General features: G+C 37.2%; 1 protein-coding gene across 6 annotated transcripts in view; it reads right to left on the bottom strand.

Moving 5' to 3' along the window:
* Positions 1 to 20,052, bottom strand: part of HMCN1 (hemicentin 1) — a 517,313-nt gene that overhangs the window by 188,887 nt on the left and 308,374 nt on the right. For all 6 annotated transcript variants that reach the window (XR_010663324.1, XR_010663323.1, XM_065936211.1 and 3 more), the window contains 6 exons: positions 17,742 to 18,020; positions 16,939 to 17,220; positions 16,056 to 16,164; positions 14,235 to 14,404; positions 12,901 to 13,055; positions 8,742 to 8,865 (listed from right to left, as the gene is read on the bottom strand). Coding sequence is in view for 4 of the 6 variants with exons in the window: in XM_065936211.1 (XP_065792283.1) it covers positions 8,742 to 8,865; positions 12,901 to 13,055; positions 14,235 to 14,404; positions 16,056 to 16,164; positions 16,939 to 17,220; positions 17,742 to 18,020 (1,119 nt within the window). In the remaining 2 variants the exon portion in view is untranslated. The remainder of the gene's footprint in view (positions 1 to 8,741; positions 8,866 to 12,900; positions 13,056 to 14,234; positions 14,405 to 16,055; positions 16,165 to 16,938; positions 17,221 to 17,741; positions 18,021 to 20,052) is intronic.

The raw sequence follows: 20,052 nt of genomic DNA, 5'->3' as shown, positions 1-20,052 counted from the left end.
TGGAAGTTGTTTCTGAAGACAAACTTTAGAGGTCACTTGGCCCTCAAACCTGTAGTTCATCTGTATTCATCTAACTCAATGTATTAACCCTTCCTGTTTGAAATGCTTAGATTGTTCCTGTTTTCTCCTGCATTCTGACTTATGATATGGCATTTGAGCAAAAAAGAAAAAAAAAAAAGAAAAAAAAGACCTTTAAATATGACTATCTGACTTTTACAACTGGAAAGGAAAAATAATTAGTCCATGGCACATTCCTCCAAAATAGTTATTTAAATACTAACTTGAAGCCTTCTGGACTAAAGTGATCATTGACAGCTTTGACAGGCTATGTAACTGCTGCAATATAACAATATGGTGGGAATAAGAAAGAAAAGAGCCATGAAGCAGACTGGCTATTTTTCATTCCACTAGAGAACTTACAGAAAAAAGATTAGATGTCAGCAAGAATGGCAGAATAAGGACTCGCAAAATCCACTCCACCATAAAAAAAAAGAACATTGGAAAATTATCAAAACCAACTTTCTTACAACTCAGGGGATTAACCACATGCTTACAATAATTCAAGAAGTGTTTATTCAAGAAGAAGAACTAAATCTAATTAAGGAGAGTGAGATTTACGGCATTTTATCTCACTTCTTCCCATCACTCTTTCCCTACCTCAGCAGTCATCTTGAAAACAAACAGCTCTGCAGCCACAGTGAAAGCACAAATACTGGAGGGGAGTGGAGCTACCTAAAAGCCCCGTTCCTAGAAAACTCACTGTTTGACCTCTCTGGCCTTTCTCTGGAAATTGCCACTCATAGGACTTTAACTAGCCAGACCCAAAGTTTGCTCAGTGAAATCAGCTCCTTTTCCAGAGGCATTTTAAAGGCTATCAAAACAGACTTCACAGAGATTGTCCAGGAAAGTTACCATTAGTTTCCTTTCCCTTCCATAACAAATTATTTCAAACTTGGTAGTTTAAACAACACAAGTGTATTATTTGTGGGTCAGAAATCAACATGGCTTCACTGGGTTAAAATCAAAGTTGCAGAAGGACACATTTCCTTTCTGCTGAGTTCAAGAGGAAAACCTGTTTCCTTGCCTATTCCAACTTTTAAAAGAGGATACATATTCCTTGACTTGTGGACACCTTCCTCCATCTACAAAGCTAATAACAGGGACGCTCGTAAGACCTCACATCTCATCATTCTGAATTCTGCCTTAATTTTCTACTTTTCATGACATGTCTGGGTCCATCTAGATAATCCACAATAATCTCCCAATTTTAAGGTCCACTGATTGACAACATTACATTGAACTAAAAAAAAATACTTAAAGGAAGTCCTTCAAGTTGCATAAAAAGTGACTTTAATACATATAAAGAAGTAAAGAGCACTGGTAGAGGTAACTAATAGTAAAGACAGAAAACTGTACATTTTGCATATTACACTGTTTTCTCCTTCCTGATTTAAAAGACAATAACATAAATCAATAATTATAAACATATATTGATAGGCACATGATGAATAAAGATGTAATTTGTATGACTATAACAGCACAAAAGAGAAGAAAGGGAAGGGATCTATATAGGAGCAAAGTTTTTATAATACTGAAACTAAATTAGTATTAATCTAAAGTATTAAGATTATTGAGGTGCTAATTGTAATCCTTAGGGCAACCACTAAAAATGAACTCAAAAATATGGAAAAAGAAGGAATAAGATAAACAAAATGGTACACAAGAAAATATCTATTTATAGATACCTACTACAAAAAGGTAGTAATGGAAGAACACAAAAACAACACAAACACACATATAAATGGGAGACATAAATCCTAGCATCTCAGTAATTACATTAAATGCAAACATATAAACACTCTAAGCAAAAGGCAGAAGAGACCAGCAAAGTGGATTTAAAAAGCAAAAGAAAAACAAAAACATAACCTAACTATCTTGTCTACAATTGACCCACTTTAGATTCAAGGACACAAATAGGTTGAAAGTAAAAGGATGGAAAAGATATACCATGCAAACAGTAAACAAATAAATATGGAGAGGCTACACCAATAAAAAACAAAACAAAACAGATTTTGAAAGAAAAATGTTAGTAGTAACCAAGTAAGATATTTTTAAATAACAGAAAGTATCAATTTATCCAAAATATGTGACAATTATAATCACATATTCAATAACAGTTACTCAGTGGTATCTGACTCTTGGCAAACCCATGAACTTTCCACCAGGTTCCTTTATCCTTGGAATTCTCAAAGAAAGAATACTGGAGTGGGTAGCCATTCCTTCTCCAGGGGATCTTCCTGACCCAGGGATTGAACCCAGGTCTCCTGCATTGCAGGCAGATTTTTTTTTTTTTTTTTTAACCATTTGAGCCACCATGGAAGCCCATAAGGAAAAGTGTTAAGCACTCAGCCATGCCTGACTCTTTGCGATCCCATGGACTGTAGCCTGCCAGGCTCCTCTGTCCGTGGAATTCTCCAGGCAAGCATCTGCCTGCAGTGCAGGAGACCAGATTTCAATCCCTGCATTGGGAAAATCCCCTGGAGAAGGGAATGAATGGCCAGCCACTCCAGTAATACTGTCCATGGGGTTGCAAGGAGTCAGAAATAACTGAGTAACATACGCATTCACAAAACAATGGAGTCTCTAGATACATGGAACAAAATTCTGCAGAATCAAAAGAAGAAAGACAATTCAACAGTAATAGGTGGAGATATCAATATTCCACTTTCAATAATGGATATAACAATTAGACAAAAATCAAAAATAGAAGACTTGAACAACACTATAAATAAGAGATACACATAGAATAGTCCACACAAGAATAGCAAAATCAACATCCTTCTCAAGTGCACATGTAATATTTTCAAGAATAAAATATATTAGGCTATAAAAGAAATCTCAGGACATTTAAAAGGATTAAATCATACAAGGTGTGTTTTTAAACCACAACAGAATGAAATTATGAATCAATCATAAGAGAAGAGTTGGGAAATTCACAAATAAGTACAAATGAAATAACACACTCCTAAATAACATGTTTCTCAAAGAAAAAATCATATAAGATATTACATAATACCCTGAGATAAATTAAAATAAAAATACAACACACCAAAACTTATGGGATGCACATAAACCAACACTTAGAGTAAAATTCGTAGCTGTAAAGAACTATATTAAAAATTCAAATCAGTAACCTAACATTCCACCTAAAGAAACCAGAATAACAAAAAAGAGTAAACTAAACCCAAAGCAGACAGAATAAAGGAAATAATAAAGAATAGAGCAAAAACAGACAATAGAAAGAAAGAGAAAATCAATGAAACTAAAATCTGTTTTTTTGAAAGATCAGTAAAAGGGACAAAATTTTAGCCCAACTGACCAAGATAAAACAAAAGAGAGGAGACCAAATTACTATGATCAGGAATGAAGCAAGGGTCATTGCTACCAACCTTACAGAATTACAAATAACTATACAGTAATATTATAAACCGCTTTGTGTCAACAATTAGGTTATAACCTAGATGTAATAGATAATTTCTTGGGAAGACACAAACCACTGACACAGACTCAAAAAGAAACTGAAAATCTGAATAGACACATAAAAACAAATTACATTAATAATAATAATAAAAGTCCTTCACACACATACAAAACTGGAGAATGGCTTAATAGTGAATTCTGCCAAACATTTAAGAAATTGAGTCCTTCACAAACTTCCAAAAAAAAGCAGAGAATGAGTGAAACACTTCTTAAATCATTCTAAGAGGTGAGTGTAACATGATAACAGAACCAGACAGAGTCAATAAAAGGACACTATAGATCAATATCCCTTATGAAAAGAGACACAAAAATCATCAAGAAAATACTAGTTAGGTGAATCCAGGAACACGCAAAACATAATATACACCATGACTAAGAGGAATTTATTCCAGAATGGCAGGGTTGGCTTAACATATGAAAATCAAGTACTGTACTCAATTCAGTATTATACTAAAGAATTAACTCAAAATGGATTAAAGACTTAAATGTAAGACCTGAAACCGCAAACTCCTGCTGCTGCTGCTAAGTCGCTTCAGTCATATCCGACTGTGCGACCCCATAGACGGCAGCCCACCAGGCTCCCCCATCCCTGGGATTCTCCAGGCAAGAACACTGGAGTGGGTTGCCATTTCCTTCTCCAATGCATGAAAGTGAAAAGTGAAAGTGAAGTCGCTCAGTCGTGTCTGACTCTTAGCAACCCCATGGACTGCAGCCTACAAGGTTCCTCCGTCCATGGGATTTTCCAGGCAAGAGTCCTGGAGTGGGGAGCCACTGCCTTCTCCACCACAAACTCCTAGAAGAAAACATCAAAGTTCCCTGACAATGTTCTTGGCAATGATTTCTTGGATATGACACCAAAAGCATGAACAATAAATGCAAATATATATATATACACACATATATATATATGTGGTTTGAAAATATTTTCTTTCATTTTGTAGGTTGCTTTTCATTTTTCTGATGGGTTCCTTTACTTTGCAGAAGCTTGTCAGTCTGATGTACTTCCACTTATTTATTTTGCTTTTATTGTTTGTGCTTTTGGTGTCATATCCACATATATAAAATAAAGGGTGAATAATCAAAATATACAAGAAACTTAGAGAACTCAACAGCAAAAAAAAAAAACCCCACCAACAAACAATAAATAATACAAATATATAATGGGCAAAGGACCTGAATAGACAGTTTTTCAAAGAAGATATACAAATGGCCAACAGGTACATGAAAAGGAGCTCACCATCACTACTCGTCAGGGAAATGTAAATCAAAATCACAGTGAATTATCACCTCACAATTGTTAGGATGGTTATTATAAGAAATACAAGCAATAACAAGTGTTAGTGAGAATGTGGAAAAAAAGAAACTTGTACATTTTCAGTAGGAATGTAAATGGTAATGACCACTAGAAAACAGCATGAACTTTCCTCAAAAAAGTTAAAAACATAACTACCATATGGTCTAGCAATCCCACATTTGGTTATATATCTGAAGGAAATAAAATCAGTATCTCAAAGAGATGTCTATAACTCTCATGTTCATTGCAGCATTATTCTCAACAGCCAAGACATAGAAACAATCTGTTTCCATAGATGAATGGATAATGAAGACGCTACCTTTCTCTCTCTCTCTCATTCTGTGTGTTTATTATATGCACAGTCATACATTATATATTTTAATATATACATTATAATTATTAATATACAAATATATATAATTAATATAATTATTAATGTATATATTATATAATGTGATTATATATATAGAGAGAGAGAGACAGACAGACAGACAGACAGACAGATGGAACACTTCTCAGTCACAAGAAAGCAGGAAATTCTGTCACTTGAAACAAACTGAATGATCTGCATTTCTCTGATAATGAGTGATGTTGAGCATCTTTTCATGTGTTTGTTAGCCATCTGTATGTCTTCTTTGGAGAAATGTCTGCTTAGTTCTTTGGCTCATTTTTTGATTGGGTCATTTATTTTTCTGGAATTGAGCTTCAGGAGTTGCTTGTATATTTTTGAGATTAATCCTTTGTCTGTTGCTTCATTTGCTATTATTTTCTCCCATTCTGAAGACTGTCTTTTTCCCTTGCTTATAGTTTCCTTTGTTGTGCAAAAACTTTTAAGTTTCATTAGGTTCCATTTGCTTATTTTTGCTTTTCTTTCCATTAATCTGGGAGGTGGGTCATAGAGGATCCTGCTGTGATTTATGTTGGAGAGTGTTTTGCCTATGTTCTCCTCTAGGAGTTTTAGTTTCTGGTCTTACATTTAGATCTTTAATCCATTGAAACTATAGGACCTTACGCTGAGTGAAATAAGCCAGACAGAGAAAGATAAATACTATATGATATCACTTCTATGTGGAATTTAAAAAGAGTTGAACTCATAGAACCTGAGAATAGAATGGTGGTACCAGGGGCTGGGGGTGGGAGAAATGGGGAGATACTGGTCAAAAGGTACGACCCTTCATTTACAAGATCAAGTTCTGGGAATCTAATGAACACCATGGTGACTATTTTACTAGTAAATACTGTATTGCTAAGGCAGTAGATCTTAAATGTTCTCACTACACACACAAAAATCGTAACTGTGTAAAATGGTGGATGTGTTAATTTGATTTTAATATTTCACAAAGTATACATACATTGAATCATCTCATGGTATACTTCAAATGTATAGAATATTATTCATCAATTATATCTTGATAAAGCTGGGGAAAAAAGACAGAGCGGTACTGGCATAAGAATCACAATTAGGCAATGGAACAGAATTGATTTTAGAGAAATTTAACCCTTACATGTACAATCAAATGACTTCAAAAAGTGTGCCAAGCCATTCAGTGTGGGAAAGATTAGCCTTTTCAATAAATGGTACTGGTTCATTAAACATAAAAACTAAATAAAAATCTAAATACTATTATTCCCTTCTAACACAAAGAGATGGTCTTGGAATTTTGAATTTAGGTGAACACTGTTGTAGAAGAGGAATTAATAAGGTAATAATACTTTGTGATAACAATAAGATGTCTGCATACTAAGTACTCCAAGTAGAAGACAGAACTCTATTCAACCTACTGGTTTTCTTTCTTCTAAAAGCTCCAGGCATGTATCATGCCAAAATCAAAACACCTTCCTCTGAACGTTTTGTGGGTCTAAATTTTGCCTATTATTTTAATCATTCAGAGATATTAAGTCATTTTTTTCAAATCATGGTAAAATTTGAATTAATATATAACTGATCAAATGTGCCTTGGATACTCCCTAACCAAGAAAATTATAATACAATGAATAATAAGTTCACCAATACCAAGAAAAGAGCATAGTAGAGCTCTGAACAAAGTTACCCTTTAAAAGAGAAAAGTTCTCTACAATATTCTCAAGTCTCCTCTAGGCCACAAGTGAACTATTACACAAAACACAAAAACAACATAGAAAAAAATTTTAAGTGGGTGTTAGCATATTTTAGCCAAGCAAATACTTCCAAATAATAAAATTAAGGGTGCTCTACTAATGTTTTAGCCAGACAAGTAATACAGACACAAAACAGTTCCTGGCCAACAGTAAAGACAGCAGGACTTTAGATATATTTGTTAAAATGTTGGTGTAATGAGAAGGGCCAGAAGCCATATGTGTGTTTGGCCAAAACAGTCATTAAGCTGCTACTTACAGATAATGACTAGGAACCAGACACCAGGCTATATTTTTCATGTCTAGTCTCGCATTGATTCCTCAGAACAACTTCCCTGATTGTGGTATTATCTTCATCCTTTCCATTTTACAGATGAGAAAACTAAGCTTTAAAAAAGTTAGCATCTAAGCCCACTCTCCTCCAGATAATACTTGAGAGTGTAGCAGCCCCAGTCCAAAGTTTTTCACCACAATATTATACTTCTGGGTGCTTCACCTTGGTTGATTTTGGCTAGAAAATAATTACGTGCAGATGAATGTTTGAGCCATTAGACCCCAAAGAATCATTTGTTTGTGGAAACATCTGTCTCACTTGGCAAGTATCTGAGGTTTAAATATAATTTCATAGTTTGGTCTAGAGAATTAGAACTTCCAGAATTATGAAACTTTGATCATCAAAAGGACCACCTACGGAGAGCCTCTGCCTTCTATAATAGAACTTCCCCTGGAAAACCCAGGGGATCATAAGAATGTTCCCCTCCTCGTGATCATGACTTCATTCCCAGTCCAGGAGACCACGCACCCTTACTCCACCTTTTGGAAACACTTTTTTCCATGTTTGAGAAAAATGGAAGCATCTACACTCATTTTTTATAGAAAAGCAAAATAATAAACAATTGGAAAGCTGAGTTTCTTAGGATTGAATACTTTTGGATGACAATTGTATGGATAGAAAAGACTTGCTTGCTGAGTGTGTTACTCCTGGGATTAAAACAAATCCTAATTTAAAAAACAGCTATAGGATTGGTTAAACAAGAAAAGAAATAATAAAATGACAGTTGCTTGCCTATAGATTTTTCAATGTCCCTCTTAATATACAGCACCAGACTTGGATATAATACTTTGGAAGCACTTAGAAACCAAGAATATAAGAAAGCTACTGCAAACTTCTATTACTGACTTCTTAGCTTTATTACAAAATTGAATTATCAAATTAATAATGAGAGAGAGTCATTAATATCTCAAGTACTTCAACGTGGAGTATCTTTAAGCCACTCTCTCCCTATTCTTATGCAATTTTTTGGCCTCAGATTAATTTGTCATTTTTAACCTCTGAGGTCTTTGTGAAATCCATCAACTAATCCCTTAGAAATTCCTACCTCTTTTTTAACATCTCCAATTCTCCCTGAAATTATGAATACAAATACAAAAGAGGACAGGATCAAGTCTTTTAGGCAGGCAAGACAATCATAGACAATGCGAAGGAAAAAATCTGCAACTTCTGGTTTTTCAACAAAAGTTGTCTGTATAAAGCTATCAGCTGACAGAATTGAAATAATTAAAACCCAAGGTAGTGTGTTTGTTTATGAGCTCTAGCATGTCTATTTGACAACATGAAAACTGAAGATCTTCAGTATGAGTGATGACAATAATGTAAATGATATACTTTTCTCATATAGACTAAAATAAACACTCGTTTCTCTTATATTACAATTCAATAAAAATGGGCCCAACATGCTTTTTAAAAAGGCCATAGAAATACTCTTCTGTTGAGACATGGAGGTGCCATTACCATGTACATGCAGTTGAATGTCCTGCTGTGCTTCTCCAGCTGCATTGGTAGCCACGCACGTGTATCTGCCAGCATCTTCCATCAGGGCTTTGGCAATTTGTAGAAGTCGACCAGAAGACTGTATCTAATCAGGATCAAAAAGGATGGCAGCATTCTGTACTTTACATGTGGACTTGAAAATATTTGCTGAATAGACAAACTCATTTAAGTTTATAATATCTAATTATATTCTTATGCTGGTATCTTAATTACCTTTTGACAAACTAGAGCCAGATCACTTCATCATGCACAAGAAAGCAGACTATTTTGAGTGCAAAGCTTTTCTTATGCATTGGAAAACACAAAGTAAAGTTACCTAAGGCCAGTCTGCTGGTATAGTCATAAAAGTCCACTGAACAAAAACGCTTTAGCACTGCAACTATGAGGTATGTGATGAAAATGTAGCTATTTGAAAAAAAAACATGGTTATATTTATATAACACTTCATAAGTAGCTTTAAAACAACAATCTTTTTTGATTAAATGGTCACAGGGGCCAGAAAAACAATAAAAATTATAAAATATGAGTAATGGAAATGCAGATAAATTTCCTCCTGTCTGGTTTCCCTTACTTCCCTCTTAAGCACACGACAACCGGCCTGCATCATTTTGGAACTCGTGATTCTGTGGTTATACTTTGAAACTGATTATTCAGGAGTTAGCAGCAACTTCCTTTTTTTAAGATTTCTTTTGATGTGGACCATTTTTTAAAGTCTTTATTGAATGTCTTACGAGACTGCTTCTGCTTTATGTTTTGGTTTTTTTCAGCTGTGCGGTATGCGGGATCATAGCTCCCCAACTAGAGACTGAACCCCCTGCACTGGAAAGCAAAATCTCAAGCATTGGACCACCAGGGAAGTCCCACCAGTAACTTCTAATCCCAGCACCCAGCAGTCTAGGCAGGGAGCTAATACTGTAGCATTTGCCATTGTGGACTTCCTACTCCTTCAATCACTCCGCTCTCTGCTAGTTGAAGAGACAGTACTCCCTCAGTTTTCACTCTCTGACTTTCTTAGTAGATTACAGAACCTGCTTCCTCCTCCTGTCCCATAAACAGGAAACTTGGCTCTCTGATAGTTTTCATCCAAACCCATGTCTTCGATGAAGAATCCTGTGCAGGCTCCTAAATTTACAGGACAGGCTTCAACTTCTCTCCTGAGCTTCCAACTGTCTGCTGGACAAGTCAGCATATGAAATGCAACACCTCCAAAACAAAGCTTATAACTGTTTTCCGCGTATTTCTGAAACTGATTCTCATGTCATGTTTCCAGTCTTGTTTAATGGCACTGGTCACCTGGGTTTCAGAGGCCACTTTGACTCTCCTAGTAATCAGGCCATGCTGTGTTTCTCAGATCCCTTGTCTCCAATCTCACAGCCACTGTGGGATTATAATAGCTCCTTAATTTATATTCCAGTGTCTCCAGCCTCCCAAACTGCTAATCTGCCTTGCATGCTGTTGCCAGAATAATTTGTCTAAAACGCAAATTTGATCCTTTTACCAGTCCCCCTTCAAAGCTCATGCACGGCTCACCACTTTGCCCAGAACGAAACTGGAGCTCAGCAAAACCTTCCAGGCTCACCACATTCTGACCCCAGATGATCTCGCTGTATGCTGCCATGTACACTCCCACTTAACTTCTTCTCCAGCCATACTGTACTAAACATGGCCAGCACACATTCACATACTTACATTCACTTCTGGACTTTCACACATGGCCTTTAAAAAGTGCCATAATTTCTTAAGACTCTGCGTTACATCAGTTTTCTCTCCTGTTTCTTCTCACTCTTTATGCTGCCCTTGAATTAAGTCATCCCTGTCCATGAGTTTCAAATATCATAAGGTATCAATATCTACAGCTATCTTTTGAGCTCCAAGACCACATATTCAGTGGTCTACCAGGCATCTCCACTAGTTTACTTCAAGATCATCTTAACCCTAAAAAGTCTAAAACTCATAGTTCTCCCCCCTCAAACTTGTCTGCCTCCAAAATCTCCTTTCTCACTGGATGGCATCATTATCTATGCACTTGTGTATATTAGATTCCTACTAGTTTTTCTTGATATTCCCCACACCCTCACCTGTTATCAACAATCTATAATCAAGCTCTAATGATTTAACCAGTAAATAACTCTCAGATATATCCATGTATCTTCAACTCTGTGGCCAGTAGATGAGTTCAAATTTCTATCTTTTCTCTCCTAGACTAAAATAAATAAGTTCAACTGATTTCCACATATCTACTCTTTTTTTTATTTTTTATTTTATTTTATTAGTTGGAGGCCAATTACTTCACAACATTTCAGTGGGTTTTGTCATACATTGACACGAATCAGCCATAGAGTTACACGTATTCCCCATCCCGATCCCCCCTCCCACCTCCCTCTCCACCCGACATATCTACTCTTGACTCCTTCAATTCATTCTCTAAAGAGGCCTAGGTAACTACTGAAAATGTAAGCCTGCTCAAGTCATTTTTCTCTGAAAACTATTCAAAAACCTCCCAATGCTTTAAAGTGAAAATAAAAACATTAACATGACTCGAATACTTTCTAGCATCCTCTGATCTCTTCTAATATCATTTCTCCCTTGCTCTTGCTTCCCTAGGCCAATGGCTTGCTTTCAGGTTCTCAAGAGGTGTCATACTGCCCTTTAAGTTCTTTGCCCATGAACATCTTCTCTGAAAGATTCTACTCAGCTCTCTTCTATTAACTTTTCCATTAACTCCATGTGTTCTTCAGATTTCTCCTTACAGACTTCCTTCATAAATTACCCTCATGCTTTTGGAAGAGATCATTGAGAGGAAGTGACCGCCTGCATGACCTGTGAGCTGGACTCAAGCATTTGGAGGCTCCTGACCCTCTCCTCGTGTTTGGAATGTGCATTCCATCTGCCTCTCCAGTGCCAGACACTGCCCAAGGATATAGCCTTGAGATAGTAGTGTGGTGTGAGACCATCTGAACGGATATGTAACTAAACCTAGTTAGGCCCTCTATATAAACTTTTAAGATTTGGTAGGCAGGTGAGCAGATGTACTCATCTTACAGACATTCAAGACAAGCCTGGAAAGTAAGTTCCCTTGCTTATTAAACCTGCTGCTACCACTCTGGAGAGCTGTGACTCTTTCTGAGGTCTCTCTCTCCCCTCTGAATAGGAAGGTGGTTTCAGATTATACCCGGGAAGCTCCAGGGGTTGCAAACCACACATGCTCAAAGGCAGTATTTCTTATTAAACCTCTCTAAACTCTCTCTTAAAATTACTCATTCCTGTCTCCAATTGTACTTTTGTATGATTATATGATAAATATCTGTCTCACAGGTAAGCAGTTGTTTACCTACACTATATTAGAAGGCTATGTATTAAATCTTTTGTTAGCACAAAATGTGTGAGATTAATTCCACTAGATTTGGAATAGGAATAATAAATGAACAGATACCATCACTTCTGCCAGGAAAAGAACTTTGCATATCCCTCATTACTGAAACTTACCTCAAGCAAAGTGTAAGCCCATTTTAGTCAATTAACCTGATCTTAGAGGAAAAATCTATTATTTTAAATGCATCATTTAAATCATTCAGGTTTACCATCTACCCATCTCTTAATTCAACAAATATGTACTGATTATAGTTATATGCCAGGGACTATACTCAGTATGAAAGATACAGAAATGAACTTACTCATAGAGACTGGTCTCTGCCATCTTGAAGATTATAAACTAAACAATATTTTCCAAGACATATTTCACCTAGGCTTATGTAGTCATAACTCCACTTTAATCCTAGTCAAAGGTGAACATATTTGAGATACTCTGACTTAGTACCAATGAACTGTTCATCTGTGGGACCCTGGTTTTTTTAACAAGTAAAACAGGCGTATGTTGAGATAATATAAATAACAACCACTATGTTAAAAATCAACATCATTGCTAAAGCTATTAGTCTTTAATTCCATTTTCAAGTCAAAACATTAAACTAAATTCTAAACAAGCCTAAGGACAACACACAATATTTTAGTGCATTTCCTGCAAAATCTGTCCAACAGGAAAATCCATAGTTAAGAAAAGAGAATATGACAGCTCCTTATATAGCTTTACCATCTTTGACATAATAATATTCATACTTACTTTGAGATTTCCTTGGGCAGTGTTGACAGGTTGTCCATCTTTCAACCATGTAATAGATGGATTTGGAATGCCGTTAGCTATGCACTGCAAGGGGATGGGCTTGTACTTTAAAACAACTCTCTCAGAAAGACCGGAGGATTTGATTGTTGGAGGAACTAGATTTAAGGAAAAGAGAAGAGAAGGAAGGAAAGAAAGAAGGAAGAAAAAAGAAAGTTGAGGAGGGGACAGAGGGCAAGAGGGAACAAAAACCATAATCAGGAGGATCAATACTTAAAGATCTGTATTCCAAAACTTGAAAGTTTAAAATTTAGAAAGGAAAAGATCACAAAATAACAAAAAGCAAAATAAATTCACCAATGCATTTCATTTATCATTTTTAGCAATTTTAGAGTTACATATTTCTTAAGTAGGATCTCTAATTCTCCAAAGAATAAGTAAAATGTGTTTATAGCAACTGCAATCCACATGTATGTTTGGCTTACAACATTTTGGTCTGTTTTCCTAATGTATTATGACCTTCCATTTCTCCAGAACTGCCTCATTTAATCAGGATGCATTTCCAGTACCCATATTTATACCACATGAATCTGTCCCCAGCAGGGCTGATTAAATCCAGAATGGTAATCTGATTTAAGCTGGACTTGCCAGATTTCCTCCCTCAAGAACTGGAATTGACAGTGAGAAACAGGATTGGCTATATTCTATCATGGCATTGAATAAGTGGGGAAATAAAACAATCTGCCTGGGAAGATTGAAACTGATGTTCATAGAAACCTCTGCTTGTAGCTTCCAAAGGCTTTCCAGTTTCTTCTTCCAGTCCTTCTCTTCCCAAGGACAACTAGCAAATGAGATACATAATACCCTGGCGGAGGTTTGCTGCTGTCAGAGTAATGGTTCTAACCCTATTATGCCAGTTCCAAGAATACACTTATGTGCCCTGGATCCCGCATCATACCTTCAGCCTCCATTTCTGGAAATGACTTAATTCACACTCCCTTCTGTTTTGGCTGAAAGCTTGAATGCTTATAACCCCCCTTTATTTGCTGCCTATCTCTTCTTTGATCTCATTGCTCAGACCCTTGCATGCTATGTAGAATATACCTCCTACCATTTAAATTCCATCTCAATTTATTCACATGGTTATCTTGTGGTTAAATCTTCCGTGTTAGTAAACTGCCTTAAAATTTTCCATTATTTAACTCAAATTTTCATCCAAATTCACATTCAAATTTGTACTACTTTCCACAATGCAAGATTCATCCAGATTAATGAGTCACAGAAACAATGCGTAAATGAATTCTCAGTGACATGTCCCCATCCCTTCTTCAGCATACCATGAACAGTCACTTCAAATTCCTTCTTGCGGTCTCCAGCAGGGTTCGTTGCTACACACCGGTAAAGGCCTGTGTCTGACACCTGAGCCTGGGCAATAACCAGTTTGCGTCCACTTAGTAGGATCTTGAATCCATCTCTTTCATCAATGAGCTGGCCGTCCTTCAGCCACCTACAGAAACAGGGCAGAAAGAAGTCTGGAGATATATTTTAAATAACTGCATTCCTAAATCATCAGTCAACCACTCTATCTATCTTGGAGAAACTACATTTACTAATATATAGTGGACTTATATATTTATGTATGTTGGGAAGATCCCCTGGAGAAGGAATGGCAACCCACTCCAGTATTCTTGCCTGGAGAATCCCATGGATGGAGAAGCCTAGTGGGCTACAGTCCACGGGGTCGGCAAAGAGTCGGACACGACTGAGCGACTTCACTTTCTTTCCTTACACATATATTTGGGCTTCCCAGATGGCACTAGTGGTTAAGAATCCGCCTGCCTAATGTAGTAGATATAAGAGACATGGGTTCAATCCCTGAGTTGGGAAGACTCCCTGGAGAAGGGCATGGCAACCCACTCCAGTATTCATGCCTGGAGAATCCCATGGACAGAGCAGCCTGGCGGGCTACAGTACATCGGGTCGCAAAGAGTCAGATACAACTGAAGCGACTTGGCACAACACAGAAGAGCATGATATATTTACATATATTCTCAATTATGTACTTGCCTAATTTCCCATTTGCTCACTCTATGGAATAAATTGGAAATCAGGAAAAGAAAAAGTTTAAAAAGAAGTTGGCATATTGTAGGAAGCCAAAGAACTATGTGTACAAGTCTTCATTTTTTTATTAATGCCGAGCTACAGAAAGAGGCAAATGCTCCTACATGCCTCTCACTTCCAATGTTGAGATAACATTAACAGCAAAACACACACAATCCTAAAGCATCTGTAAAATAAAACTCTAAATCATATGGTATTTTATAAATTTTAGTTTATTATGAGTTATCACTTTCCATTTAGTTTCTAATCATGTGTGTGTGCTTAGTCACTCAGTCAAGTTCGACTCTTTGCAACCCCATGGGCTGCAGTCCACCAGGTTCCTCTGTCCATGGAATTCTCCGGGTAAGAATACTGGAGTGGGTTGCCAAGCCCTCCTCCAGGGGATCTTCCCAACCCAGGGATTGAACCCAGGTCTCCCTCATTGCAAGCAGATTCTTTACTGTCTGAGCCACTAGAGAAGCCCATAATCATGTGTGGAGCTATTTTATTCCAACAACTAGTTCAGCATCTGTTCGTTTGCATAACCCATAGCACCTCAAAAATGAAAGGTTAAGTATTCAAGAAATACTTTGTGAATGAAGGAATGAGAATAAAAGAATTGGTAGTCACATATTCATGTTAAGTTCCTCTATTTCTCTATTTCTGGTACAATGTTTTAAATTTATTTGTTCATTAAACATCTCAGTGCTTCAAGAAGATCTGATAGATAATGCTTAATATTCTGTTTCTATGAATTGAAAATGTAATTTTTAAGAGCATATAATGAATTCCTCTAATGGAGCAGATTTATGGGCCCTGTGAGTATCAGATAAAAGTTGCCTTGCATTGAGTTAGCCAAAAAGCTTATTCAGCTTTCTTCTGCCAAATGGTATTTTTGGCCAACCCAATTACAGAATACATCTTTTAATAAAAGAGGTATATAATCAGTATAACTTTATATAATCGCTTTTTAGTGACACAGAACCTCTTTCAAAATAGCTTTAAAACTCTCAAATAAAAAAGTGGGAGGTATTTAGAAGACATACCAAAGCCCTTACATGATAGTTGGTGGAGGAGAACCTGTCACTTGACAATCTAGTTCCAGCAAGTTATTGACAATTACAATGAAGTAAGACGTTTCATCTCCTCCTTCTATAGCTGGTGGCACTACAAAAAAAGAGGGATGAAACATACAAAGAAATGTATAAAAGAGAAAATACAGTATCCATTAAGCAATACTAAGTTGTTCTTTAGAAGGCTGATAAGTATCACAGTCATTTGGTACATGAAGGATACTTGAAATGGACTCTAAGATATGTTTTATAATATGCATTTGCCAGGGTCAATAAATATACTTTTGACACACTGCATTTTTCTTAGCGAATCTAGCACAATGGCACTGCTGATGCTATGAGAACATAGTCAATTCATATCTTATGTTGTTTATTGTCATTAGAATATGATAAGGGAACCTCAAAACTTGGGCCTGCATTGAAAATTTCACATCATTTCATAAAGAGAGACTCAAGGCTACAAGGTGACTTCCCAGGGTCCACAGACTGTTTCTTGTTGTTTAGCACAATGTTCATGACACGTTGTCACTCAATGCACAGATACTGTCACAGATGTAAAAATGTTACTCATGGTCACAGTGAGAAACCATGCTGTTAGTCACTATAATCAGATATTGTCACAGATGTAAAAATGCATCTATCTATTTAAAAAGTACACCTATCAGAATAGGTGGAAGATTCAGGTGGGTTTTTAGATCTTGGGACTCTGGTGGTCAATCCACCATTCAGTAATAGGTAGTCCAGAGTTGAACAGATAAGTAAACCTTCTCGAAGATTGTTTGATTATTTCATGAACACAAAAGCATTTCATAAACAAGGCAGGCTGTGCAATGAGCATGAGAATACAGGGGGTGGCCTTCTCATTTACCTAAGACATCAACTTCGTATTTGATTTCCTTTTCTCCTGCCACACTCGTAGCCACACACACATACTGGCCCCGATCGACTTCTAGGGCACGTGTGATTTCTAGTTTCTTCCCACCAGCTTCTATGCGGATGTTGCCACCGGCTTTCACAGGTACACCGTCTTTCAACCAGGTTAGAACTGGAGGAGGGTGGCCGGCAGCTCTACACTCCAGTGTCAGTGAATGAGCAACAATCACTTGCTTATTCAGAGCTGCAGCCAAGTCACCTTCGATCATTGGAGGAACTAGAGGCAGAAAAAAGCAATATTTCAGGCAATGCTTTAGAATCGTAATGAAATAAAGGGGATTTTTCTTTTTACTCATACAGGTTGACTATAGGAACTATAGTCAAACTATAGTCATGTCCCTCCTCCACTAAGCTACTGAGGAAAGAATTTCTTGTTTCTGCTTATCTACAACTGTTTTAAATATTGTGGGTTACTCTGTACCATGTCTGGTCTACAAAGGACGAACTAGAGAGAAGGATCTTAGTCCTAAGAACTACTTTACATTCTCCATAAAAATCAAATGGTCTAGATTCCTAGGAGCCAAAGGCAAATGACTGACTGAATGAATGATCACTTCTTACGAATCTTAGTTTCTTAAAATTTTTTTCCAAATCAGAGGACAAATTCTTCCAATTTCAATCCATAAATACAGAAGACAACACAACCCAGCAGGGATTTATCAGTGAACAAATTGGATGTCGGTGTATTAGGAAGCATAGGCAGAAAGCACATAATAAAAACATACGTGTTTTCCTTACCATAGATATCCACATGGAATGATTTTTCAGCAGTTCCAGCAATATTGGTTACTTGACACTTATATGTCGCTGAATCAGAGACCTGTGCTCGAGGGATGTGAAGAAATTGTCCTTTTTCAACATAAAGTGCTTGTGAGCTGGATATAACTGGCTGGCCATCCTTATACCAAGTAATAACAGGCATTGGAAGTCCTCGTGTTTCACATTCCAGTTTAATTATGCTGTTGATCAAAGCTGACACTTCGGTGGTGACATTCCCTCCTTTAATACTAGGTGGAACTACAAAGGATTTCAGAACACAAACAAGACTTCTAAGTTTTAGCATCTGTATAAAAGTCTCAAATGAATGCTCCAGATGTTTAAATAATGCAGTAAAGTAAATATGAATTAAAGACAGTTAGGAAGTCTGTGATTTATCTACCAATAATTAGTTGCCTGGGGATTCCCTGGTGGCTCAGTGGTAAAGAACCTGCCTGCAAACGCAGGAGATGCAGGATCGATCCCTGAGTCTGGAAGATCCCCTGGAGTAGGAAATGGCAACTCACTCCAGTATTCTTGCCTGGAGAATCCCATGGACAGAGCAGCCTGGCGGGCTACAATCCACAAGGTTGCAAAGAATCAGATACAACTTAGCAACTAAATGATAATAACAACAATCAGTTGCCTGTCTTGTCAAAACAATCTTCATCACCCTCTTTTTGGGAGTCAGATTTCAGTAAAAGTAGAAACTCAGTTTTCATTTCAGGGGTTCATTTAAGTCCAATAGATCATGTTACTGTAACTAAGAAAGTCATGTTTAACAAACAAAGCAAAACAAAACTAAATCCCACTTAGAGTAAATACAGTAAGTTTGAAATCAGGCCAAGAGAGCAAAAATGTCAGATGAGGTACAACTGCATGCCCTTTCCCCAGGAAATAAAAAAGGTCGAAGTGCTTTTAGAACCCAGCTACTGGTAAGAACTGTAGAGTCTAACTTTTGCTTACTTTTTTTTTTTTTTTTTGGAACCACAGAGAGTTCATTCACTGAACTATACTCATCTAATTGGTTGCATGTGTATCTTCCATAATTCAGCAACCACATGCCTGGCCTCTCACACCACATGAGGACTGTGCTGCGGGGAAAACAGTGCCACTGGCTCAAGCCCTGCTGTATACTCTGAACACGATCATGCCAAGATTCTGCTATCATTACAATAGCTTAAAAGAAATCAAACGGCATGTGCCTGAATTTGAGTGTCCTATTTTTTTACATCAACTTTTAGTTTAGAAGAGAATGTTTTTCTTATGGGACGAGAGTTACAAGTTTTGGAAGCACAATAACAACAGTAGAGTGCCATTCTCATCAATTGTATCAAGGATACACAATATCAACATGGCATATCACTGATGATGTTGGCCTTCATCACCTGGTTGAGGTAGATTTTGCTATGTTTCTCTACTGGAAAGTTACTCTCTTTTGCCCTTTTGAAAATAATCACTCTTCCCAGCCCACAGGTATCAGGTGAGGAGCTACTATGTACTACTTCCTTGAGAGGGGGAAACTACCTACATCACTTTTTTTGGAATTCTCTGTATGGGAGATTTGTCTCTCATCCCCACTTTATCTATTTCTATCAATATAGACTCATGGAGACTTATTATACTTTGAGTATGATCCAACACTATATTATTTCATTGTTCAAATTTTCCCAGTTATGGCCATTAAAAACAATTTCAATTGACCCTACCTAAGCACCTAGATAGCATATTAAAAAGCAGAGACATTACTTTGTCAACAAAGGTCCATCTAGTCAAGGCTATGGTTTTTCCAGAGGTCACGTATGGATGTGAGAGTTGGACTGTGAGGAAAGCTGAGCACCAAAAGATTGATGCTTTTGAACTATGGTGTTGGAGAAGACTCTTGAGAGTCCCTTGGACTGCAAGGAGATCCAACCAGTCCATCCTAAAGGAGATCAGTCCTGGGTGTTCATTGGAAGGACTGATGCTGAAGCTGAAACTCCAATACTTTGGCCACCTGATGCAAAGAGTTGACTCATTGGAAAAGACCCTGATGCTGGGAGGGATTGGGGGCAGGAGGAGAAGGGGACGACAGAGGAAGAGATGGCATCACCGACTCGATGGGCATGAGTTTGTGTAAACTCCAGGAGTTGATGATGGACAGGGAAGCCTTACATGCTGTGATTCATGGGGTCGCAAGGAGTCAGACACGACTGAGCGACTGAACTGAACCGAACCCCTTTGACATACATCACATTATTTTTGTACTTTCTTGTTTTCTGCTCCTACTACAGGCTCCAAGCTCATCTATATA

The sequence above is a fragment of the Muntiacus reevesi genome, chromosome 5 (assembly GCF_963930625.1).
Source record: "Muntiacus reevesi chromosome 5, mMunRee1.1, whole genome shotgun sequence".
NCBI lineage: Eukaryota > Metazoa > Chordata > Mammalia > Artiodactyla > Cervidae > Muntiacus > Muntiacus reevesi.
This window is presented reverse-complemented; position numbering and strand designations above follow the sequence as displayed.